Below are 27,405 nucleotides of genomic sequence, written 5' to 3'. Positions count from 1 at the left end.
ACTTCTTGGTACACTGCTGCTCAAACCATCCATGATTCAGTTGAACAACTGCCCGATACCAAGAGATAAGACCTTTTTCTTTTGTCTGGTTTCACAGCTCTTGCAGGCCAATGTAGATCTGGCATTTGCTTCCCAGCTTACAGTACTTTGATGGGTGCTCGGCATTGAGTCAGTTTCATAGCTGACATCATTTATTGCGTGGGAAAAGTTTTCCTCATTTGAATGTATTCTATTAATTTAATTTAAGAAAATGTCATTGTTTTCCACTTAACAGCTAATGATGTAATAGCTGAAATTTTTGATTTATTGACATGGGCTGGGTGGGGATGTAACTTGGTTTTCTTATCCCAGTTTATAGTTGACTTTTGATATGGCCCTTAAATCCCGCAGTAAGTGGAATTGAGGTTCTAAGAGGCGACTCATGATCTGGATTAGATATTGCATCTTCACACAGATACAAGGTAGGAGTTGAATGGTTACTGTACAGATGTTTAAGCCAGGTACATATTTCACCTTCATATTGGACCACCTGCTTGTGTGGAGATTTTTTTTTTTTTTAGTTTTCATATACATTAATGGAACCATATGCTTCTCTAATGCTACAGTGGTTTTGTATTTTGGTGAATTGAGTGAAGTTAAAGCTGTGAGCTACAGGATTGACATGCGACAAAATTAGTGCGATATTTTTATAAAATTTATACGTATATTTGACTGTAACCTTAGGCTGAAAACTGAAAGCTTTATGGAATAAAGGGTGGGGATAATATGAATTTTAAGTCTCTCGTAGTGAGGTCTGGATCACCAAATGTGGATACTGGTAGGGTCTGCTTTTGACTCTCTCGGTCCCTCCTGATGGCTTTGTGGTAGTGACACTGACCAATTCCAGACAGGATGTACTCATAAAGCCATGCGGCGATGTCTTTGTGTATGTGATCCTGCGCAGAGCTAGTGCTACCCGAACCATTCATGAAACAGCTGTGCAACCACCGGATGCCAAGAGATAGAAGAGCTTTCCTTTTGTCTTTTCACAGCTCTTTTTCAGGTTATTTCAGTTGGTGTAACATGGGTGTCTGGGACCAAATGTCTCGCTGGCTGATTTAGTATTTGGTTATTTGGACTTTCTTGCCAGGAAGCTTTTACTATATCCACCTAATTGTATTACTGGCTTGTATCACTAACTTCCCTTTTAATTTTACTGTGATCTATCAGTAATGTTGTACATGTGTGCCCAAAAAGTTTGTTCTGTTAAATTCGGTTCATGTGGATTTATGGAATTCATTATCTGCTTTATCCCAGGCCATATTTCTGACAGTAGATAAAGCTGGTTGTCCATTTTATGGGTAGTAATGCCGGTTACAAGCTGATTACCACAACCTCAACTTCCATGAAATTTTGGATAATTCAGTCCAGTGTTACTATGACTGCTGCACACATTAAATCTATTCAACATCTTGATCTAACTTTGCCATTTGTATTTGCAATTTGGTGGGTAAGGTGGGGATTTGACTACTTTTACTTGCTAGCATACATGGATTGATGCTTGATGAATCCTGCACTAAGTGGATTTGAGGTTGCCTAGGCTCAGCATTTTGCTCTGGGATTGGCATTGCGTCTTTGCAAATACAAGGTATGACCTTCGATCTTCACAAAATGGAAGATGTTACCAAACATTTTCTGTAAAAGCTACTCAGTAATACCAGGTGATAACAATTTTAATGTGTCTGCTGATAGTTTTATTTTCACCATATTGCAATTTAAAGTTGAGGTGGATGTTTAAAATAAGTTTAAAGCTTTGAGATTAATGTTAAATTTATAAGTGATTTAATAACATTTTTCCTGCTAACCAGCTTCAATTTTCTATGCATTTATCTGGGAATGGGTGGGGCTAACTACAGTATTTGTTTGATCTCGGTATTTGCCACATTGGAGACTGTGCATGGTGTTTGTGACTTTATGACCATTGTGATGTGGGTAATCTGAAGGTCGGTCATGTAGTGAGAGAATAGTTTGTTTAAATCTTTGTGCTGTCATAAATATATTTTTGAGAATGAAATCTACATTGACTAGTGTATCCAGCTATGGGAGAGGAATAATGATCTGCTCGCTTCGCTACGTTTGGTGTGCTAAGACGGGAACTTGTATTATACTATTTTTGCGCACGTAAGTCTGGACAATACACTGCATTACAAAAAGTATTATTTGGTGCTTTTTTTAGGCTTGTTACCTTGCTTAAATACTGGTTTTCTTACTCTTACACTTCATACAATTACTGACATACCTTTGAAGAATTTATGCGCAACAACTTTATGAAGGGGACCGCAGGGTGGGGTTGATAATTATATTTTAAGTCTGTCCTAGTGATGTGGATCATGCTATACATTCCTGAGCTCAGTCTGGACTGGGGGAATGACCTGACCAATTCTAGACAGGATGTATTTGTATGGACAAGTCCCCCTTAAAGCCATGTAGTGATTCCTGTGCGTGACCATGTGTGGAGTTGGCCTCTTGGTACAGTACTGCCCAGACCGTCCATAATACAGTTGAGCAACCCCCCTGATGTCAAGAGACAGAAGAGCTTTTCTTTTATTTCCACATCTCTTTTTCAGGTTACTTTTGATCTCTGCTGATTTTCGGACATAGTTCATTTGTGGGGACAGCTCTTCCCTCGCCCTTGTGTCGTACCTCTTAAGCATGAAGTGTTTTCTTAATTCAAGAAGTCATGTGGTATAGCTAACTAGTATCTTCTCCATAAGTATGTCTGAAACAATGGGTTATTAAAATAAATATCTGCTTAATCTCAAGATTTGAACAAAGTGAGGACAATGTGGGCTTATTTAATTGTGATTAGTAAAGCTTGTGGAAGCTTGTCTTCCATGCAATGGAAATAAAATCTCGTTATATTTTTACTTAGTATGCACATACAATTTTTAGTATGGGTAGGGTGGGGATTTCATGGTACCATTTCTTTCTCCGCTTATAGCTTGGGTTTGATATAGCTGTCCTTGAATCCTGCACTAAAGTGGAATTGCAGTTACAAAAGGCTAAGAATTCTTGTGGATTGGATAAGGTATTAACATCAAAGTATGCAAGATATTGCCATTGGTTTTATGAACAAGTTCTGTACCATGAAAATGATATGGCAGTACTTTAATTAGTACTTCTAATGAGTAAACTGGAATGATTAATTTAAATAATATTGCTTGTTGTCCATATGTCTTCCAAATGTATTAATAGTTGCCATCACTTTTCCCCCTTTGTTGAATCTAGTTTTACATATCGTACTACATGTATGGGTGAATGCTTCATTGGAAGTAATTACCATTTTCATGGTTTTATATTGCTATATTTATACAGCTAAATATTGGTTTCTGTACATGTATCTTCTGTAAAGTTTAAATGTCTTGTGATTTGAATAGTAGTTTTGAAACTGATTGGTTGACCAATACTTACATCACATTCTGCCCTGTCATGAATTACACATTTTAACTGATAGTCCAGGGATAAAAGGGTGGGGATAATATAAATTTCAAGTCTCTCGTAGTCTGGACTTCGGCTTTGGTTTCTGGAGATGACTTCGCGTATGTGCGAGCCCGTGTGGAGTTAGTCCTACCCAAGCTACTCTTGCTACAGCGGGAAACCCCTGATGCCAACAGATGGATCTTTTATCTTCAGGCTGCTTTTAGATGGTGTAGTAAAGGCATCTGGTTACCAGCTAACAGTACTTTGATGGATGCTCAGCAATGAGTTTGTTCCGTAGATGATTGTAGGACATTGTTTATTGGTATGAAAATCAATTCCCCATTTGAGTGTATACCATATCTTAAGAAAATGTGAAGATAAACATTAAACTATCCTGTGCATTCAGTAAATGACTAAAGAAGAAATGGGTACATTTTTTGTTTTTTTATAATGGGCTGGGTGGGGATTTAACGCCTGGTTTATAATTGACTTTTGCTATAGCCCTTGAATCCCGCAGTAAGTGGAATTGAGGCGACGCACGATCTGGATCAGATATTGCATCTTCACACAGATACAAGGTATGATTGTATGGGTTACTATGCGGATATGGCCGGAGGCAGCTTTTTCCTTTATATTAGACCCACCTGCATGCGAGGTATGGATGCTCAAGGTTGGAAGCACATACATTAATTGAAACTTCAATGGTTTTGTATTTCGATTCGTAATTCACCCAAGAAGTAAACCTAATTTCATTATTTAGAAGTCTTGCTAAACTTCTGTTCCAGTTGGGGGTTGGTGGGATTTTTCTTTTTACAATAGGTACAGAGGAACTTGGAACTGTAAGCTACATTACAGGATTGACAACTGATGGGATATATTTCACAGGCCAGTCAAATTGATTCTGATGAGTGTACTTATAATATATGGCTAACTCTATATACATAGTTGTGCATTTAATTTGCATATTTATCAAATTTAAGAATATATTTAACCTTAAGCTTTGGTCGAAAATTTTAGTTGCAACTAAAAGCTTTGGGGAACAAAGGGTGGGGTTAATGGTATAAATTATTCTCTCGTAGTGTTGAGGGCTGGATCTCCTAATATGGATATTAGTGGTGACTGTTTTGCTACTACCCCTGTCTCCAGGCCGCCGTGTGGGAATGACCCTGACTAATTCCAGACAGGATGGATTTGGGTATGGACAGGTCCCCCAAAAGCCATAGTGATGTCTTGTGTATAATCCTGCTGGAGCAAGTGCTGCCCAAACCTTTGGAAACAGTTGAGCAACCGATGTCGAGGGATAGAAGAGCTTCTATTTCGTCTGTTTTCACAGCTTTTTTCAGGCTACCTTATCTGATGTATTGAATGATCATGGCCGCATCGGCAATATTCCAGCCATACCGTGGCAATGGAGTGAGGGCATCTTGCAGCACCTTTTTTGTGATGGCTTTCAAGACTATTCTACTTAGGTATTAACCTGAACGCTTTTTTTTTTGGATCTCGACCAGGAGTACTATTGTTTGCATTAGAAATCTTTTAATGAGTTTGTAATTCTACATGCCTCTTTTGTGCTTAACATTTACTTGTAAGTAAGGCATTTGTGTAATATTCATTTACAGTTCACTCAATTTAACGGTTCCAGCATCTGCACAAGTTCTAATTAGAATAAAATGTGTTCTGGGTAAAAAGGTGGATGATCACTAAATTTGAATCCCTAGCACTACGAAGCAGATCTTGAGAAGTACATTGTTGACCGGACTACTGGACTGTCAAGCCTTCTAAGAATGACACATGCTAGTCCTGAACTGTGTGTGGTGTGCGTGTTAAAGCCATGTAATGTTTTTGTGTATGTGTGACCCTGTGTGGAATTTGCTTCTTGGTACAGTGCTGCCTAAATCCTATACCTGAGCAACCACCTGATGCCAAGAGATCGAAGACCTTTTTTCTGTTTTCGCAGCTCTGTTCAGGCTACTTTTAGATCTGGTTACCAGCTTACAGTACATTGATGGATGCTTAGGATGGAGTATGTTTCCTCATTGATTTTATCCCATATCTTGTTTATGAAGAAAATGTCAAGATAAACTATACCTTGTGCATTGTTTTCCAAATAATGATTTAAGCAATGCGTACATTTTTTTTTGATTACCAGTACTTTAAATGGGCTGGGTGGGGATATAACTGTTTTCTTATCACAGTTTTATAGTTGGCTTCTCCCCCCAGTCGTAAATCAAGCACTGAAATTGGTTCCAAGATGGATACATAATCTGAATAAAATTGTCGTACATACAGAAGGTAGGATTTGTATGATCACTTATACAGCTGGAGACCACCTGCATGCGAGGCATTAATTTAACCATATGCACTTGTAATGCTAAAATGGTTTTGTATTTTGACCAGCAATTTATGATTTTGTCGTCTTGCTAAGCTTCTTTCCACTTCATTTTGTTCCATGGGATGAGCAGGGGTTGGTGTTCTCTCATAATAGGTATAGAGTTACAGTAAAGAATTGAGAAATATTTCACAGGCCAGTTAAGTTGATTGTAATGTGTTTTGCGTTTTGATAAATCACTGGCTTCATGTACATAGTTGATACAGCATGTGCATTCATTTTACTAATTTGTCAAATGAAACGACCTGTAGTTAACTTTTCCAGCTTGTAACTAGAAAAAATTTTGAAAATTTGCTTTGTAACTAAATACTTTAGGGAACAAAGGGAGGGGGATAATAGTTTAAGAAAAGTTTCTTGCAGTGCTGAGGTCTGGTCCTCCAAATATGGATACTGGTGGGGGCTGTTGCTGTTACTTCTCGTCTGCCTTGTGGGAAGAACCCTGACCAATTTGACAGGATGTATGTATATGGACAAGTCCCGTGTAAAGCTATCTAGTTGTATCCCTGTGGAGCTATAGTGCTGCCTATACCTTTCTTGACAGAGCTGAGCAACCCACCTGAAGCCAAGAGATAGAAGACTTCTTTTTGTCTTTTCACAGCTCTGTTTTTTTTCAGGCTACTGTAGATGTGGTAAAGGCATCTGGTTACCAGCTTACAGTACTTAAATGGGCGCTTAGCAGAGTCCTTCATGGTAGTCCTTCATGTTTTGTGTGTGGAGTAATGCTCCCAAGAATACTTTTCGTGCCAGCTTACAGGTTTTGTTGATCCATTTAATACTTCACATATCCAAGTAGTTAACCTTTCTTCAGATGTCTTGACCATGTGTACTGTTCATTGCATCATACACCTTAAGTGTGGAACATTTAATTGTAAGTGTGGCATTTGCTCAACATTCATTTATTGTTAATTTGCCTAGTTTTCTAGGTCCCATTATATGTATGTGTTGTATGCCTGCAAATGGGTGCACATTATTTGTCTGCTTATGTAGGGAGATTATTCTATTTGTGACGGGACCAGTTAGATTTCGTGATACCTCTCAGCCATACATTAAACAGTTAATGAATTTTCGTTGATTTTTATATTCGGGTAATTGTTAGATAATGTTACCCAGTTACTGGGAGGGTAGTGAAGTTGCAATTTAAGATTGGGTTATTATCTTGTTCAATATGGTGTGCTGGGGTTTGTTTACATCCTGTTTTCCATGGAGGTTAGCTTCTACTAGATGGAACCCAAAGAGGTTGACATTAGCAGATCAACATGCAGTCTCACAAGCCAATTCAATTATACAAGTTCAACTTAATACTAGAATCTGATCTATTGCGTAACCAAGAATTCTAATTATAGTTTGTCTAATAATGGAATGTGTTCAGGGGTAAAAGGGTGGGGATGATTGTGATTGAAATTCTCTTCTAGTTCTCTCTTGATATGTACACTGTTGACCACTTACTACTTACTGGACTGTAGAGTGACCCCTGCCAGTCCTGAACAGGATGTGTATGGACAGGTCCCCTTTAAAGCCAGGTAGTGATGTCCTTGCGTACATGTGTGGAGCCCCTGGTTGCCAGGTCATTATTTGTTGTCTTTTTCAAACCTCTTTACAGGTTACTTTTAGATGGTATAGTGAAGGCATCTTTTTACCAGCTTACAGTACTTAGATGGATTCTCAACATTGATTCCGTAGATGATTGTTTTAGGATATTTATTGATGGGAAAGATTGTATCCCATAGACTAATCAGAAGATAAACTCCAGATTATATTGTGTTCTTTGTTTTCCACTTAATGGCTAAAGAAGTAATAGCTACAATGTTTGATTTTATTGTAAATGGTTGGGTGGGGATTTAACTTGGTTTTCTTATCCCAGTTTATAGTTGACGTTTGATGTGGCCCTTAAATCCCGCAATAAGTGGAATTGAGGTTCCAAGAGGCGACTCGTGATCTGGATTAGATATTGCATCTTCATACAGATAAAAAGTATGACTTGCAAGGCTACTATGTTAAAGCCAGACTGACCCCCATATTGGAGCTCCCCTGCATGTAAAGTGTTCGTTGGATGCCAAGATCTGATCTACATGGTTTGGCTTCAAGGAACAGGCCAGTTACATTACTTCTTTTTTTTTTTTTTTTCTTCTTGCTTTCTTTTTTTTAGTTGGTCATCAGTAACTAATTGTTTATCCATTTCAAAATTTTCATTTGATTTTACTTTAGGGTCAAAAGGGTGGGGATAATCCTGATATAAGTCTCGTCGTGCAGAGCTCTTGATCTGCAAATGTGAATACTGGTGGTGACTGCTTTTGCTGCTCCTCCCCGACTGTGCCTTGTGGCCAGATGCCAAGATACAGACTTTTTTTTTTTTTTTTCATTTTCACAGCTTTGGGTTTTCACACAGCTCACGGCTTACTTTGTTACGGCCCTTTTTGAAATTTGCTGAAAGTGGATTTGACTTGACCAAGAGAACCTGAACTGTTTTGATCTGGATAGAAGTGCAATTGACCTCGTCCCTCTGAGCAGATCTTCGAAAAAGTTTGAGAAGGACTTGGACCGTTTTTGTGCCTTCATTAGGTTATGAGGTATATGATGAAATACCATCCAGTGTTGTAATATTTCTTTGTTTCTCGCCATATTTCACCAAATTTATGTAATTTCAATATGAATTTAATGCACATTTAGTTATAGTTTGTCTGGTTAGCTTTATCTTGACAATTGTGAACATAGTGGAAGAATAACACTAGAATAGTATTGTGATGTCCTAACGGCCATAGATTATACAGGATCCAATGAGACGCCAGCTCCTTATCTAGCCATGGAAGTAGAGGTTATAACAAGTGATGGCCAATCAAGGAGTGAGGGCCAACTGGCTGTGTTCTGCAGACGAGTCTCCCACTGGTAGCTTGGCCCATTCTTCCCATGTCCACAACATGATCACCATCTCGCCTGCTTCAACGGGGCCTGGTAGGGAGTCATTGATGCATTTGGATCTGCAGGCACCTTCGTTTATGTGGATGCTCAGTGAGGAATTGTAGTGGTATAGTAAACATTTTTATACCCAAGATGTTGTGTGCCACATTTAAGTTGGGGTTCAACTGTTCTGGCCTCCTTGGAACCGACATCTAAAAATCTGGTATCCTTGCCTACTTCTAGCATTTATATCTAAGCCGCACTAAGATAAAGCAGTATCTTGTAGATATTGAACCAGAAAAGATAGTTCATAGTGTAAATCGTCTTCATATGACTGAAAAATTGTTGAGTACGACGTTAAACCCCAAGCATTCACTCACTCATAGTGTAATTGTACTTGAGCAAACTATTGCAGATGCCTAACCCAATACTTCTTACAGGGGTCAGCATATGATTGCAAATATTTAATGGCCTGCCATCCGTGTAATGTGCCTTGAATATGTGAACTGCAGTGATCCTTCAGCTTATGTCCTGGTGGTGATCCAGCTTGTCTGGATGCGAAATGGCTCTTAAGAGATGAAAAGTTCCTGTGTTCATGGTCATGTTTTAAGGTATATCTGTTGTGGTGATTATCAGTGTTGACACACCCACTCTTTGGCATCAGAACTCCTGTTGCTCTGTCCATAGTGAGAACCATGGTAATTTCTCCTAATATACTTGTTTTTGTGGTGTGAAATGTCCATAAATAATAGCGGTCTAAAAACTAGCAGAAATGCAAATTGTTCATAAGTACTAGAGATAGCAAATGTTTAACCCATAAGATTTATCCAAAGCCGTTGTGCAAGGGTCAACTCACAGGTTGAAGGTTACCAGATGCCTCCCCTTCCAGTTATGTTTTGATCAAGTCTCTAAGAAGCTTGCCGTTCACATACCCCACCACCCCGACCAACTGACAGATGTCGCCCTGGATGGTATTCCTTTTGGGTTGCTCTTGACAGTTACCAGGTTTTCATAGATGTTCTATTGGGATATCCTACATGGCCTACTGAATGTTCATAGACGTCCACCAAGCTGACAGGCTACATGTAAGGCCTCTCTTTGATGCCCTTAAAGGTGGCCTTGGATGGGCTGAAGGATGGTCCAGGCTTGATGTCTTCCCCATTGTCAATCGTCTTGACTCTCCCTTGACTGATGGTTGCAAGATGTCTTTCTTTGGCTTGCCATCTGTTGTCCGACCACATTTCCCTAGATGTTCTTAGTGTCACCAGCCACCATGTGTTGCCAGTCTTGATAATCCACGACTGACTTCAGGAGATTTCCTCCTCAGGGTTGCTGTCAAGCCACTCCATTTCCCTGAAGTTGTCAAGCTTGTTCTCCCAGATGTCCATCAGGTTGATGGCCTTGCCTGTCCCCCTTCTGGATGTTGCTCCCTCTCCAGTTGATGTTGACAAGCCACTACATCCATCCTATTGGTTGCCATTTTTATTTGCAAGCACATTTTGCAGGTATTATGTATCCTAACATTACTATTTGGCCATTCTGTCACATGTGTACCATTCAATTAGTCAGCTGTCATGATTAATATTAAAGTTATTGGTAATCTACTACCTACCCTAGCTATATAAATAGTTAAAAACATCATATTCAAATTTGTTAAATGGTCTGAACATTTGAAATGAACAAAATGTGTCTAACGTAATCTTAAAGCTTTATTTCCTTCCTGTATCATATGCATAACTACTAGAATTTCTCCTAGCTCGAGTGCCATTACCTACTTGACCAGTAGCATCATCCAGTTTCCGGTAGTGGCCATGGATATGTGATCTTACTCTGATGTTCTGTTGCTGCCTCGGTTGACAAGGTCACCAGACGTTTTTTGGAATTAAAACGGGTTTTTGTGCCGTCGGCAAAGTTAATAACCACGAACCAACATCTATAAAGAAATCCCATGTGTAATTGTTGAAAAGTTGCTTATGAATCAGTGTTGCAATTTCTGTACCAAATGTCTATAATAAGCATGTAAACCTGCTATGTCTGTCTAGCATATGTGTAACCCCCCACACTTTTACAGGCCTTCCTGTTCCTGAAATGAGGTGGAAGTTAAGCTTTTGTCAGTTTTCCACCCGTCAGACATGAGTGTTGGGTCACTTGCTATGCCCAGCTTGCCTTCAGAAAGGATATTGTGGCTTCCCTCTGCAGTAGTCTTGTTACCTTTGGTTCTATTTTCAACTGACCACCGTTTTGCTGTTCTGCATTTTCTTGTCGGGATCTTCCATGACCTTCTGGAGTTGTGGATTCCTCAGCAGATGTGGGGGAAATTCACTACCACTGGGCCTATTGGTATTTCCTTCAATTTCATTCGTCTTTGTTGGTTAAAACTAATTGTAAAACAATTTGCACAACAAGCATAATGTAAATGATATATGTAGGTGTTTGCCATAAAGTGTTGGATGTAAATAGTGGTCGTGGCTTACCGGTAATCCTCAAATTGCTTGTAGATATCCATGTTTAATCCCGTCATTTCTTGTAACTGAATACAATATCAATGAATGATGTATTTTGAAAGCTTCGGACATACAATGCCTTGCCAGCTTGCTGCTTAGATAAGTTCATTCTGTGTATGGACAGTGCGATCCTGCAACATGGGTGTTCGAATGATTTTATCGTTTTGTGGAGAACCAGGTAATGTGGCCTCTTCATGCAATACTGCAGTTTTATCAACAGTGAAGCAATAACTTTTAAGTTAGCTTGTTGAAAACCTGTCCCTACAAGTCTGTTCTAGTTCAAAGAGGAAATGTGCATTCCTGTATTCCAGTAGTATTTTGTCCTGTAGATTGTTTAAATTCAATATGGAATTTGACCAGCATTCTGTGAGCTTTACAAAATGCCTAATACACTAGATTTCCACAGCGATGTTTTGAAATGCCATTAATTAGAACAGTTCCTGTGGATGCCTTGGAGATCTCTGGATACTTGGCCATCAGTTGCAGCCGTGAGCCTAATCCTGGGTGTGGTAGATGGCTCTTCCCTTTCCATGCGTTCTACACTTGACAAATCCAATGTGAAGGATATAGCGCCACCTTTTCCTAGAATGCTACTGGTTGTCTAGTGATGTTGGAGTGCCGTAACGGTCCTGTAATTGTGCTGTAGAGAGCATGATCTTTCATGTAACCACACATGTAAGTTTATCTGTATTCAAAACTAAAAATATTTAAAAAGAACATTTAAATTACTTATTGAAACAGGTAACCAGTCTTCATGTCCATGTGTTGTACGTGTATAGATATTTAAACTAATAAAAGTCTTGTGTGTACTAGAAGTAATCTATTAAGTTACTGCCATGAAATGCTCAACTAACCTACATTCCTGCAGAGTCCGTACCTGTGGCTTGTACAGAACCGTATCAACAGATATCCAATTGGTTGTGGTCATTTCCTCGCGAGGCGGCCCTCATAGTAAAGACCAATTAGTTAAATTATATTGGACTGGTTTGTCTTTTTACCATAGCTAAAGAGTTAACAGCTTTTGTGTAGTAGACTGCTACTTGCAGTAAATTGAACAAAGTTTGTAAAGTGTGAACTTTCTATATTGCGTGTAGGAATTCTGAAATTTCTCTTTGCATATTATAATGCTCAGATTTTATTAAATTAAAGTTGGCCTTGGGTAATTGTGACCATTCCATGCTTTGCACATGCATAACCACTTAAGTTTCTACAGGTTTGTGACAAATGTTGGCAATAAGCAGATCATTAGGTTGGACCATGGCTGGTGTTAAGGAGTGTCTGATGCTCATACCCGTCCCGTACCAGTACAGACAAGTGTCACCTGATCGGACTCTTTCCACACAATTATCGTTTAATAACCTGTACACATCAAATAAGTTTTTGTAGATAAAGTAAGAATATGTATTTTATGTGCATGAAGCACATTTTAGGTAACTTCTCTTTACAAAAGTACCCTGTTTACAATCGTATTTTGTGCAAAAAAAAAAGCCCTGTGTAGAAGTAAAACTCAAAATTATGAGTGAGTAAACACTCTTCGCTGGTCAGAGCACTGGGAAATCCTACCTCCCCCTTCAGTTTAGGACAGTTGGAGTGGGGTTGGGTAGCCGGCTCGCAGCATTTGGCCTAAGCTAAAACCGGCTTAAAATTCTGAAATAAAATTCTTAAACTTACTCATCTGTCTTGGTCTTATTTGCTGTTGTCACTGTTTTCTGGATTGTTGTGTGGGTATGTGAAACAAATTCGATACGTTTTTACGCTTGGTGTCTTGCGTTGAGATTACAAAGTAATCCAGAAATCGAATACACCTGCAGGCTTGGTGTGCATTGGAATATACAGCATAAAGCAGTTACTTTCTCACCCACTTCATCTTTTGCAAATAAAATAATGGTATTGTTTAAATAGATCTAGTCGACCAAGGTGTTAAACCTTGTGCAATGGTCCTTATTTTTTTTTTTTTTTTTTTCTTTTTCTTCCTGGTGTTGCCTGATGCACTGATTCTACTGTTCAGATTTTGGTGGTTACTGAGTTTCCTCCGGTGTAGCATGATTAAGTCTAGAAGCTCTCCTAACGTGACCATCTCTGATGGATTATCAAGGTAGGTTTCTCAGCAGCTACAGTTCAGAACAATGCAGTCACTAAACATATGTACCTTTTTTTGCCTGTACGTGTATCTAGGGAGAACGTCAAAATCGGACATTGGTACTGTGCATAGGCGTACAGTTTACCCGATACTGTACATGGACGTGGGGTATCACTAAACAGCTGACGATGGAAAAGAAGTATTTTTCCAAGAATAATGTGAAATTTTTGATCAAAATAGCACCTGAACTTGACCATGAATACATCTGCAAATTGCCGCCCGCGATTTTTATCAGAAAGAAAATGAATTTTAGCTTGACCCTTCCCAAGGTCTAAAACAAGCTGAGTAGTGTTCGAAGTCTGGTTGGCTGTGGTTTCAACTTGAGCTTTTCATCCTGAAGTTCTGTTTTTAAAGCAGATTGGTCGGGCTTGTTTTACTGGTCATTAAACGTCGTGATGAAACCACGATTATGTCGTTAATGATTGGGATGGCAAAGCCTACATTGTTAGACCATACACAACCAACTCCCTAAACCATATATATATAGTTAAGTACCAAGTATGGAAACGAAACCATGAAGAATGCAGTGATCTAGCGATGTGTCGGTGTATTATGTGTAGCTAACTAAAGCTGGTAAAAGGCTCACACAATCCATCTGGCAGTGCAACGAGCTTTTCGCTGTATGCAGTGTACACAAGCTGTCGGAGCATACCAGATCTATACTCTTAGGCTTTAGCATAACTCTGTTCCAGCCTTTTTTCCTTCCTAGCAACCACGTGAATTGATGAATGCCTCTGATGCAAGGTGCACTCTTGCATCAAATCCGTAGGGCGTAAAATGTTCTTTCAGAAGCCTATTGTAGCCGAAAGCCAGCAAGCTATCAATATTGGCATCCATAATGGCTAAAAGGGGCCTCCGTGGATCAGTCGGTTAAAGCGCTAGCGCAGGGTAATGACCCAATAGTCTCTCACCAATGCGGTCGCTGTAAGTTCAAGTCCAGCTCATGCTGGCTTCCTCTCCGGCCGTATGTGAGAAGGTCTGCAGCAACCTGCGGATGGTCGTGGGTTTCCACCCACCATAATGCTGGCTGCCGTCGTATAAGTGGAATATTGAGTACGGCGTAAAACACCAATCAAAAAAAAAAAAACGTAACGACTAAAAACGATTCACTATTCCCTTGGGCTTGCATGATTGCTGTTGAACTCCTTACTGAAGAATTTTTTGCTTTCACAATTGCAACCAAATTCACTTTTACATGAAACATGAGTGCCCGGAGTAAACCACGGATATTTGGGACATTACAGGTGAACTGGAGCATGGCATTAAGTAACAGTCGAATACGGAACTCCAACATTTATACATAGTAGCACTTTTAATATACGCATGATCGTCCAAATCTTCAGCTAAATGCAAATGTTTCCACACATTCAAAATCTGACATTGTCTTGGATCTAATGCCCAGCTACAGCGTGAACTGATTGCAACTGAACTGAAGTTCATTACAAGTCCAGATTTATCCAGACTGTGGTGAGCACCCCAGAGGACTAAGTTACGCACATAAAGCACACACGGCCAGGAAAATCTGCTGGGACTTCATCAAACAAGGAATGGGTACATCATCCCATATATCCTGCAACTGGAAGAGTGGATATGATGCAATGTCGTTTCAGGGCTGTCGTCCTCAGTGAATACTTCACCAGAAACATCAGCACAATTTACAGGAAGGGCATGATGTACCAGCTCTTTCAGGGTCAGCCAGAGCACTGAAGTCCTCTGACCACTGCAAGATGGTCATACAGCAGCCTGCTGGATGATTTTGTTCTGCAAAACAAGGAGAAAAATAAACAGTTACCCCATACCTGATGCTGTGAGCCTAAGGAAGGGTATATAAACTTGATAACTGCTGTCATCATCTTCCATTTTACTTGGACATGTTTATTTCACAGAAATAGCGTAGCAGAAATTAAAACTACAGGACATTATTCATTAACTGAAAAAAAAAAAAGCCCCAAAATTTTTTGGACATGTGGACTAAAGGTCTCATCAGAATTGAAATTTTGCTAAGGGGTAAGATACAATCACAATCTACCTCTGGGCAACAGAGAATTTCCCTTCAGTGTAATGGATTGAAAATCTAGGGATTACTGGTTCCAACCCTGGATGAGCTAACCCCTTCAAACCCGTATTATCACCAAAGCCTCTAGAACAGTGATGGCCCGGGAATCTACAGAAATCAGTCGAGAACCAGGAGTGATTAATCTAAATCTATCAATTTGACTGCGGTGTGAAAAAGTCTTGATTACAGCTTTAAATACAAATCAAATAAAATAGTACTCTAGAAGTATGACAAACTCAGCAGAGCAACACAGGCATTGTACCAACCTTTACAAAATCCAAGGCATTGGTTGCTTGTAATCCTAGACTACGTGCTATCACAAATGGAGAGAACTTAGTACCGTACAACCTCTGCAGGCCATCAATCGTAAGAAGGACTGGCAAGTTGTGCCGCTGTCGCTGTGTCTCGTACTGCAGCAAGTGACTTAAGCCACCTGCAACAGCAAGTGAATACATTGTCAGACCAAACATGCATATGCTTCAGTCATCAGGCCCTTCAACCTTATTTCTGCAGATTTTATCATAACAGATCAGCTTAGCTCCTATGTAACAGTATGATGTAATAATAATAACAATAATACCTTATTTTCTCAATTAGTCGCAAAACCATCCTCCCTACATACACACAATCCCACACACATTCACACATACACGCATTACCACATACACACGTTCCCACATACACACATTCACCCACACATGCGTTCTCACATACAGACATTCCAACATTCACACATATGCACACACACACACGCACATTCAAAACAGACAGTTATTTACATGTACATACAGCATATATAAAATACAGATGAACCTGATATGATAATAAAGTGATTAAATTGACTATATACAATGTAGTGCAAATGTTTCTGTGTTCATGTCATATGACAGCTTTTGTCAAGTTCATTATATGAATTTTCAGCTTATATAAATGATAATGAGTTAATGATGTATAATCAAACAACACTGCCTTGTTGAACCCCACCCATATGCATATACCCACATCACGGTCCTGTTGAACCCCACCCATACAGACTTACCCACATCACTGCCCTTTTGAACCCCACCCATATGCACATACCCACATCAGTGCCCTGTTGAACCCCACTATACAGACTTACCCACATCACTGCCCCGTTGAACTGCATCTACCAGAACCTGTGTCAAGCACACCACATCTCCAAAGCCCAGGTTTACACCCTGGCCAGCCAGTGGATGAAGCCGATGCGCAGCATCTCTTTGAAAAGATAAACAAAAGCATGCAGATGTGTGATACTGTTGTCACACAGATCTTTCCACACTACAGTCTTATAAACATCTAAAAATTCTGTTTTCAGACCTAATGTTTATTATTTTATTACACAGAATTTGCCATTCAAAAATTTCGAGGGTTATCGGTAACTGATTTGTCAGGTTAACGTCATTTGTCCAGTTCATGGATTTCACCATCGCCAAATAATAATGACACAGTTACTTAAACCATGTTCAAAATGAAATCTACCAATCTTATAACCATTGGTGAACAAGAGTTCAGTTGAACACAACATACTCCCCGACAAATGCATTCATCTGAAATGTATAAAAGAATACTAGCAGCATTGTGGTGAGCATAACCCCTCAGGGGAATCTTCATCGCAAAAATGTCCACCTCAAATCTGAACTTTATGCGGGTAACAGTTGGAGGTGTAGACCACACAGGAAAATCAAATCTATTTATATAATATATATATAAGGAAAGTGGCTATCTAGTTATCTAGTGACAACTGTGAAAATGGACCACTGTGAGTCATGACACATCATCATCTGTGTATCTATGTATCCACCAAAAATTAAAACTTTACGTGGAAAACTGTTGGAGTCATAGCCAGGACACGAAATATTATCTATTTATATAGTTTACATAGGGAAATGGCAATCTGGTAACCATGACAACTGCAGAAATGGACAAATGTGAGTCGTGACACATCGTCATCTGTGTATATATGTATCCACCAAAATTAAAACTCTACGCAGAGAAAATGATGCAAAACTTTATGTGATGAATAGTAAACTGCATATAATTCACTTGATTATTCAACACTACTTACCATCCTGGCTTGATTATTCAACACTGCTTACCATCCTGGCTTGATTATTCAAAGCTACTCACCATCCTGGCTTGATTATTCAACACTGCTTACCATCCTGGCTTGATTATTCAAAGCTACTCACCATCCTGGCTTGATTATTCAACACTGCTTACCATCCTGGCTTGATTATTCAAAGCTACTCACCATCCTGGCTTGATTATTCAACACTGCTTACCATCCTGGCTTGATTATTCAAAGCTACTTACCATCCTGGCTTGATTATTCAACACTGCTTACCATCCTGGCTTGATTATTCAAAAACCATCCTGGCTTGATTATTGAAAGCTACTCACCATCCTGGCTTGATTATTCAACACTGCTTACCATCCTGGCTTGATTATTCAAAGCTACTTACCATCCTGGCTTGATTATTCAACACTGCTTACCATCCTGGCTTGATTATTCAAAGCTACTTACCATCCTGGCTTGATTATTCAAAGCTACTTACCATCCTGGCTTGATTATTCAACACTGCTTACCATCCTGGCTTGATTATTCAAAGCTACTTACCACCCTGGCTTGATTATTCAACACTGCTTACCATCCTGGCTTGATTATTCAACACTACTTGCCATCCTGTGGTACAGTTTGTACACCAGGGCAGTTACAGGAGAAGGACTGTATTTAAGCTGTGTGGAGAGTGTCAATCCTTACCCGATCAGAGCTATCCTTGGTTTGACATACTCCGAGGAATGAACCATGCTGAGTGGGAACATGGCACGACTCCCCTCAACCACATCCGTCACCGTCGGGGGAAGCTGCCTGTTTGATGTGCCCCCTAAAAATATCATCATAATCAAGTAAAACATGCTAAAAAGCAGAAGAAAACAACCATGTGCCGGCATTGCCTGGGTAGGAATTCCAGACAGAAGATTATTATGTCTTAATGCCGTTAACCTATTTCTTCTAAATTTTGGGACACCTGATCTGCTCATTTTAGGCAATATATATGTAATCATAGCAGGAATATTGATTTTGTTTTCTCACATGGTTAGACAATCCAATGAAAAACACATTCATATCTTGATAAAATTGTAACAATCTACTTTCAACACTAGTAATATCTGTCCCAAAAACTAGAAGAATTAGGGTACTGGGGCCTTATCATAGTGAGAGGACTTTTCCACAATTACACACCTTAAACAGGAGACAGTTTGAAACATGTGAGAGGGAGGCAGAAGTTCCAGTTCTCACCATTTCTAGGTTCTATTTTGTGTTCTACTTTTCTTGACTAGTTAAATTAGAGGCATTCACTGCATTCCCTAAAAGTAACATGCTGGTATAAATCAGATACGGTCGCTTGAAAACCACTGAAACAGAATTTACAAACTTTTGTAGTTAGAACCTTTCCCTTGGTTTCACAAATCAAGCTCATTTTCAGACAATTTTAGCAACACTGTAAATTTAAACATTCTTCTGCCAAATCAACTTACCAGGAATGGCAGCATTAAGAATTCCCTGAAATGTCTGACCTAGGCTGATAGCGATAGAGTCCTTATCTCTATCATGCCACTGAAAATAAATATCCAAATTGCCAATGAGGATATGGCTTATCAGACAGTTTTCTGATATAGGCTCAGTGAGTGGGACTACCTTATCAGAACACAACCAAGGTAAAAAGTCAGAATAATCTAATAACTAACTTCAATGATAATATCACAATATGCAATGTATGAACAAAATTATCTATTTTGAGTAGGTTGTCATGGAAAGTAGGATTTGCAAGGCTAGAATAGACACCGTCTATTTAGTCACACCTGACGATGTCAACTGGAGACATTAACACTCCCCATAACCCGAGCTTGTACTAAGTACAAGTGGTTCATACTTCAGGGCCAATACCATCCTCCCATGCTACATTCAGTTAGCAAAACACAGAAACCAACAGTCTTACAGTTCACCAATCTATCATCAATCTTGCCACGACTTAAACAGTTTAATTTTCAGTACTAATATATTTTCATATAGTTTTATGGGACTGCCATAGCTTGCACAGTAAAGAGGATAAACCATAAAGCTACAACAAGGGACCTCAAATAATGCTCACATAGGCATCATTGACAGCATCCACAAAACTCTCATCTGGAAGCTGCAGCAAGTTCTTTGCATCTTCAGTTGTTGTGGACCACACAAGGGAACTGAATTCATTGGATAACTAGAATAAAAAGATGTTTAATTTAAAATGCACTTCAATCATAAAAAAAACGCATGGGAACACATGAGGAGCCTTTATATCAGTACCATGTCCCAAGGGAGAATAACTGTGAACAGCCTTTATATTGGTACCATGTTCCAAAAGAGAATAACAGTGAACAGCCTTTATATCGGTACCATGTCCCAAAGGAGAATAACTGTGAACAGCCTTTATATTGGTACCATGTTCCAAAAGAGAATAACAGTGAACAGCCTGTATATCGACACCATGTTCCAAAGGGTCTTTATATTGGTACCATGTCCCAAAGAGCCTTTATACTGGTACCATGTCCCAAAGAGCCTTTATATTGGTACCATGTCCCAAAGCGCCTTTATATTGGTACCATGTCCCAAAGAGCCTTTAAATGGGTACCATGTCCCAAAGGGCCTTTATATTGGTACCATGTTCCAATGAGCATTTATATCGGTACCGTGTCCCAAAGAGCTTTTATATCGGTATCATGTTCCAAAGAGCCTTTATATCGGTATCATGTCCCAAAGGAGAATAACAGTGTCAATTAAAAGCTCTTTATCACCGTATCACATTTCGACAAGGCACTCATACCTTTATCAACGTATCACATTTCGACAAGGCACTCATACCTTTATCAACGTATCACATTTCGACAAGGCACTCATACCTTTATATCGGTACCATGTCCCAAAGACCCTTCATATCAGTACCATGTCACAAAGAGCCTTTATATCGGCATCATGTCCCAAAGGAGAATAACAGTGTCATTTAAAAGCTCTTTATCAACGTATCACGTTTCGACAAGGCACTCCCCTTTATCAACGTATCACGTTTCAACAAGGCACTCATACCTTTATCAACGTATCACGTTTCAACAAGGCACTCATACCTTTATCAATGTATCACGTTTCGACAAGGCACTCATACCTTTATCAATGTATCACATTTCGACAAGGCACTCATACCTTTATCAACATATCACGTTTCGACAAGGCACTCATACCTTTATCAATGTATCATGTTTCGACAAGGCATTCATACCTTTATCAATATATCACGTTTCGACAAAGCACTCATACCTTTATCAACATATCATGTTTCGACAAGGCACTCATACCTTTATCAATATATCACGTTTCGACAAAGCACTCATACCATTATCAACATATCATGTTTCGACAAGGCACTCATACCTTCATCAATTAGTACTTAGATTTCAATCGGGTAAGAGATAACATGAAAACTTTAAAAAAAAGGGTGGACTTCATACGGACATACATTTTCAAGACACAACATCTGGATTAACTGCCAATAACACATACAACAAAAAGATAGACTTTACATGTACAGAATTATTGGGGTAATAGAGAAAGGCACACATCTGGAATATGACACAAGAGCTACAGGATCCATGTGCATCTGTAACTTAAGAATGTAAGATGTAATCGGTTTGTTTGCTGGCATTACAGCAGAACCCCAGCGCTGGACCTTCCAAGCTGCATATAGACGCTTTTATGTTCCCTGAAATGATTCTGATTATTTAAACGTCAAAAACGTACGAAAAAATTTGGTGATGAAACATCCGAAAATCTACTCCACTACGATCAAGCCACTGCTGACCTTGTGAGGTCACGGCCGTACACTCTCTGCAGGCATGCAGGCTTCTCTATGTGTACAACACAGACCGCAGGAGACAATCGCTATACTTTTACAACTAATTTCGAGATTATTCCATGCCCAAGTGTGGATCTGCGACTACAGTACCACAACGCAGGGTGATGTAAAGTTACACATACATGGTCTAAACATGTTACAGATTGAGAAAATATGGACGAGATGTCATCAAAAACACTCTTTGATTATGGAGGTCTCGATCGTAGTCATATGAGACTTGCTAATTCATCCATGCCTATAAAATAAAAGGCCAGTGGACGAGGCTTATATCTCCCCCTACCACCCTCCCAAAAAGCCAAATGAAAAATGAAAGAAGTCCAGATTTTCAGAAGCTGCTTAGCTACTGGCTTGTGTGAAACAGCAGGCTGTGACATGTGACAACTGTAGGGAGCCTCTAGCCTTCCACGGCCACCAGGTTACAGGGCGACCCGCAAGCTCAGTTCACACCTTGCCCACAGGCCCGGCTGTGCGCGTGTGATACCCCACAGCCTGCCGTACCTCGAAGCCTGTCACAGGAACTCAGACAAAATTTTTTCTGGAATTGCTATGGCTTACCAATCACGGTTTCCATTCAATGAAATTCAATCACGGAATTTTTGCGGATGACATATTTTTAAAACATAAAAGATCAGCGCGGTTGTTACTTTCACTGGTGTTGAGCGACAGACTGTTCTTGTCACTGCAACTCATAATTAGCTGGCCCGTGTTGCAGTTGGCAGGCCTTTCGCTCGACTTGGCTATAAAAAATTATCATTAAAAAATTATAATCTGTGGACAGTCAAATTCTCCACAGGTATTACCATAATTCCATGGATGTCAAAGTCGTGACAGTCAAACCAGACGGGAGTACATACGCGTCATCTACGGTGGCTGATATGTGAGCGAAAATCGGTCGCCATGTCGTCCAGTCACATGCTGTACACGCTTTCCAAGGATCTAATTCAACTCCAGTATCTTTCAAAAAATTTGCTGTAAAACTGTTATGGTTATGTAAAACTTATGGTTTTCAGAGTGCTAATTAAGAGGTGTACACGTAGGGGTAATTATAGATTTAGTTCTACGACAGCTTCAGGAAAAGCACACACTGAGTAGACCTAGCACATGGACTTTTCAGTGCTTTGCAGGGCTTTCAATGTGTACTCCCAGCAGATCTTCATGACATGACATCACCCGAGCAGGTCTCTGCGACCACCAACATAGGCAGACAGTCCAACTTTAATGGATTTTTTTAAGAGGAACTAGTTAAAATAAAATTTTTCTAAATGCAGTTTAGATACTAACCTAACAAAAATATTGTGTCTAGGAAACATTCTGTATGAAAATAAAGGCAATGGGTTCTCCTATAAGTATATAAACCTTGACATGATTTTTATAAAACAGGTAATCCTATGTGACAGGTAATCCTATGTGACAGGAAGGTGTTAATATTACCATATACTACAATTACGCACACATACAGCTTAATGCCATTCCACACAAACCAGTGTCACCTAATCAACCAGACCGCGTCTTGTCATCTCAACAGATTAGGTGGTCCCAAATACCCACCACACAAAAAAATTTTCAAATACACTTTTCTTCTGCAAAAGAAAAATCCAAAAAAATATTAAAGGCCATATTTGCAGATAAGTTTTGATGCTCTTTCATCTGATTTTGACATCATTTTTATGTGTTCTTTTCCTTTAAACTCACAGGCAGCAGTGCTATAGGACCAGTGGGCAAAAACCTCTGCCAGGCAACATTGTTCTCCATCTGAAAATAAAAAGAAAAAACAGCAAAGATGTCAAAAGTTACACATATAACCATACAACCTAGGATACTTTCACCATTACACTGTAAGCATGACTTAAAAATATGAAAAATCTCAAGTTGAGAAAACTTGCACATCAAACAATTGTACCCTTATGAACCAAAAGTTATCACACTTATGATCAACCAACCCTGATGATAACTGATTTTTTTAAACACAGCCAGAAATCTGTCTGAAACATTAGGAAATATTTACACAGACAATGTGGTGAAAACAATGATAAAACATAAACTTAACATTTACACACAGAAATAAATGTATATTAGATTTTTTAAATGCAATGCAATGATATATCTACTGTTCATTACAATGCACTTTTCCACTGCCAGTGTCAGGTGCCCATTCAATGATAGAGGTGGAGCTGTTGAGGTGTCACCTACCTGAGAAATGCCCAGTGTAGCCACAACAGCAGACTGGTAATAATCCCAGGATATGGTGTGACAATCTGCACTGCGTCGCACTAATGAGTTTGAGCCATCCGCCCCAATCTACACCAAGGAGAACAGACCTATCAATCACCAGAACTAAACAATGCCAGTACTGGTAAAGTTATTCACAACTATAACTTTTCCGGAATTAAAGGAGAAGAAAACTTAAAATTATCGCGTCCTCCATCTTTAACACCCTGTAATTTATACTGGGGGTGTGTTACCCAATGAGAGTCGTTAAAATTCCCGCTTGTTCGTGTAAACTTGGAACTTACGCCTAACATTCCGGTTTCCCAACTGTCAAGTGAAAAACTTCACAGTAAACGTATTGATGGAGGTGGAATTTCCCTCTACTCATCAGCTTTGAGCTAACAAGATCTAAGTTCAATCCCACTTGAGATTTACAACTAATCTATCAACAATTACAGCGACAAACATACTTTATGCAGCACATTTCTCAAATATTCCCCATCCCTTTTCCTTACACTGACCAGTAATCTTGTCTGCAGTGTCTCTCCATTCTCCAGATGAACTCTGACAAAGGGGCTTTCAGTTGAGGCCACATCCTCAACTGGTGTGGGCAGGCTGACTGCTTTGGCCTGTGTCCTATACCTCACGTCCACTCTGTCACCCAAAGCATTCAGTCTGGCAGTGATGCTGGCTAATATAACATCATTCTCCACGATGTACGCCAAATCCTCAGTCATGTCTGCCTGGCTGAAGGTGATCAGCGAGTCTGAACACGAGTCCCATACCTGACAACAGCAATGACTTACTGTTAAATCACACAATCACACAGTAACTCCACATATACAATTACATTATAAACTGAACAGTCCTCAATCTGTGAATTTCAAGATACCTCAGAATGGAAAGCATTTAAAATGAAAAACATTTATTATGGAAAGCATTTATAAAGGAAAACATTTATGACGTAAAGCATTTACAATAGAAAGTACTTATTGAGTAAAAAATATTTTCACAGAGCTTTTTCCTACGTGTGAGATAAAAGCAGCATAAAAGGTTTTTCAAATCATTCACCAACAATAACTAACTTTTTAAAAAATTTAAATCACCTGCATGCGTTTCACTGGTTGGTACCGCATATTACATATCTCCTGCCAAGAACCAAGATCTGCAGATGAAGAAATGCAGGCACTTTATACCTTAAATCAGTTATTTTATTTATCTGATTGTTGTTTAATACAACACACTCAAGAATTTTTCACTCAAGCAATGGTGGTAATTTCTATGGATGAAGTACACCAGACAGCCTGGGGTAAACCACTGATCTTCAGCAAGTTACAGACAAACTTTCCCACTTGCGACATATATACTTGTATATCAGATGTTTAATGTTGTAATAGCGTCCCAAATTTCCATGGGCACAAAGTCAATTATTAGCAAGGGAAAGCTAATTCTGAGTTTAAATGGATTCTTGACATATGAAGATATTAGATTCCTGTTTGATATTAAATAAGATGAACTCAAAACACTCAAACAGTAATGGTTTTCAACATACATATAATAAAATTCTACTACTGTCTCAGTTTTAACAGAACTACACTATTTTTTGCAGTGTTAAGTATGTAACAGCGTTGTAACTGCAATATTTTGTTCTTGTAATAAACTTCATCCTGCCAGTTATGTGTATTACTATAACATAAGAAGTTATAAGGTACCCACTTTCTAAGCTTACCAAAACACAGTGGTTGTATACTCACCAGTCAACAGGTCTACTGTTGCTGGGCTCAGAGCACATACTCGGTTACTGTATTTTTCTGTGAGGGTAAAACTTTCCTTTTCTGCAGCTCCTTCAAGAAGAACAATCTTTTTTCCTTTCAGAGCAGGTGCATTACCTGATAAGAGCAAAACTCAACATGCTTAAATCTCACAAAAAGGCATCTAACTGTCAGCAATACATCACATATCTAGTTCACTTGATTAACAGACTTTCCATCACACTGTTGGAAGTTCAGTGCAGGAGTGCTTGCCACATGATTATTATGCACATAACATACATGACGACCAGAATGGTAGGCACTGGCTTTCCATGGTAGTCACTAGACAATAATATGGCTGTATGTTCTGACTTGCCTCACAGTCACACAGCCAATGCTCTTCAGACCTGCTGAACAACTGGTGACATAGTGCACATGCCCAGCCCAGATGAACTATCTGGAATAATATGGAGAAATGGAGCGGATGTTTTAATACAGCCTTTCCTCCAGCTGAAAGAAGTGGCGCATTAGATCCATTAGCTGTTCGGTTGAATCTAAATTACTCAGGACAAATTTCTGGTATTCATAGCGATGTCCTGGGCATATGTAGTTGTTATTATTGTTGAGAGGTTGGAGCTTTCTGTGTGGTCACCATAGCCAGCGCAATATGATTGCTGTCTAGATAGATGTTGGCATTTGCCCCAAGAATCAAGGTAAGCCCAACAACCAAGTCTGTCATTTTCCGCTGCTTACTTATGATAAATCTGTTGTGCAGACATTCCGAAACATACCTGTTCGAAAATGTTCTGAAAACCAATTGTCTTGCCAAGTTGCTTAACTGGCCATTATTCTTGCAATTGCTATTTTAAAGTTTTTGTTTATGGTGCTCTGCACACCTATGTTGTACAGTTGTTGTCAGAAGTGTGGGTAGACCTGAAAATGTCCATGGCAGAAATGACAGTCTATTAAGCAACGTGGCTAGACTTTTGGACAACCAAACTATGTAACAGCACTCGCACAGTCATGGATGGGTCCTATAATTACACCTGAAGGGCACATCATAAAACAGCCGAGTATTAACTTCTCCGGTCTGTCCAGTTATTCTGCAATGCTTAAGGTAGGTCTTATCCTACCTAACAGGTAAACTGCTCAGCTGTTGAGCATCCCAAAGGTAAATATCCATCCATATTTCATCAAGCTCAACCTGTCTGCTGATTCCAAGTTCCCAAAATGGCGTTTGTCTTCTATATGTTATATTTAATGAATATTTACCTTTGGGATGATCGACAGCTCAGCAGTCTAGAACCCTAAGCATTGCAAAGGAATGACTGACAGGTCGGGGAGACCATTAATCAACTGTTTTGAGAAATTTTACAATGCATCCTTCACTAGTGAACAGGACCCATTCATGGCTATGTGAGCACCGTCCAAACATAAAAAAAGTAAACTTAGTCATCCATAATTCAGCGAGCTAAATGATCTCAATGCTTACTTAACATTCTGACATTTACCTTGTTGGTCGACCGACCGAATGAATGTCGGAACTATAAAAATGACCATTTAACGTTGCTGAATTAAGTCCTCCAGTGCTATATAGCCTACGGCTCAGATAAATAAAAAAATGGAACAGGCAGATGATTTCTAAATGCATTTTAAACGTCTGTATTGTGCAAGCCTTACAACACAGCAACAGAACTGCAAGTCTGCCGAAAAACCTTTCCCTACCTAACAATGATACAGAAAGCTGAGTGAGTGAAGCAAACGCTGAACTCTGAAGTGAAACACAACTAACCCAGTGAGCAGGCCATAGCTGCCCCCACCATTCCTCCGCCTGAGATGACGAAGTCAACGACATTTTCCGAATTTGTATGCAGGCTTTTAGAAGTGAAATACGAGGCGCCGATACTTCTACTGCATTTGGCTAGCAAAAGTTTCTTCGCAGCTAAGGGAGCACCTGTCATTGAGAACATGCTGCCATCTCAGTAAAAATCGTCTGCTAAAACTTCCGGTTTACATCTCTGCACAAAACGACTG

The 27,405-nt window shown here is 39.4% G+C and overlaps 1 protein-coding gene across 1 annotated transcript; it reads right to left on the bottom strand.

The window, feature by feature from the left end:
- Nucleotides 1–7,895: 7,895 nt before the first annotated feature.
- Nucleotides 7,896–27,388, bottom strand: LOC135468315 (ubiquinone biosynthesis monooxygenase COQ6, mitochondrial-like). Its single transcript, XM_064746498.1, has 12 exons — nucleotides 27,164–27,388; nucleotides 25,375–25,509; nucleotides 24,727–24,785; nucleotides 24,142–24,405; nucleotides 23,603–23,710; nucleotides 23,105–23,164; nucleotides 19,619–19,726; nucleotides 19,005–19,083; nucleotides 18,226–18,349; nucleotides 16,564–16,679; nucleotides 15,710–15,876; nucleotides 7,896–15,148 (listed from the first exon to the last, which is right to left on the bottom strand). The coding sequence occupies exons 1-12, from the start codon at nucleotides 27,339–27,341 to the stop codon at nucleotides 15,119–15,121; spliced, it is 1,428 nt and encodes a 475-aa protein (XP_064602568.1). The 5' UTR covers nucleotides 27,342–27,388; the 3' UTR covers nucleotides 7,896–15,118.
- Between the last annotated feature and the right edge of the window lie 17 nt (nucleotides 27,389–27,405).

This window comes from Liolophura sinensis, chromosome 6 (genome assembly GCF_032854445.1).
Source record: "Liolophura sinensis isolate JHLJ2023 chromosome 6, CUHK_Ljap_v2, whole genome shotgun sequence".
NCBI lineage: Eukaryota > Metazoa > Mollusca > Polyplacophora > Chitonida > Chitonidae > Liolophura > Liolophura sinensis.
Note: the sequence above shows the minus strand (reverse complement) of the source record. Positions and strands in the feature narration are given on the sequence as shown.

Bases quoted from the DNA above. Each gene is read 5' to 3' on its own strand.
- LOC135468315 (XM_064746498.1), bottom strand. From the start codon at position 27,341: ATGTTCTCAATGACAGGTGCTCCCTTAGCTGCGAAGAAACTTTTGCTA. The intron at 23,165-23,602 runs GTAGGTGACACC...TTTTATTTTCAG, and splicing joins CTACACTGGGCATTTCTCAG to ATGGAGAACAATGTTGCCTG. The intron at 15,149-15,709 runs GTTGGTACAATG...CTTGTTTTGCAG, and splicing joins ATGCCTTGGATTTTGTAAAG to AACAAAATCATCCAGCAGGC.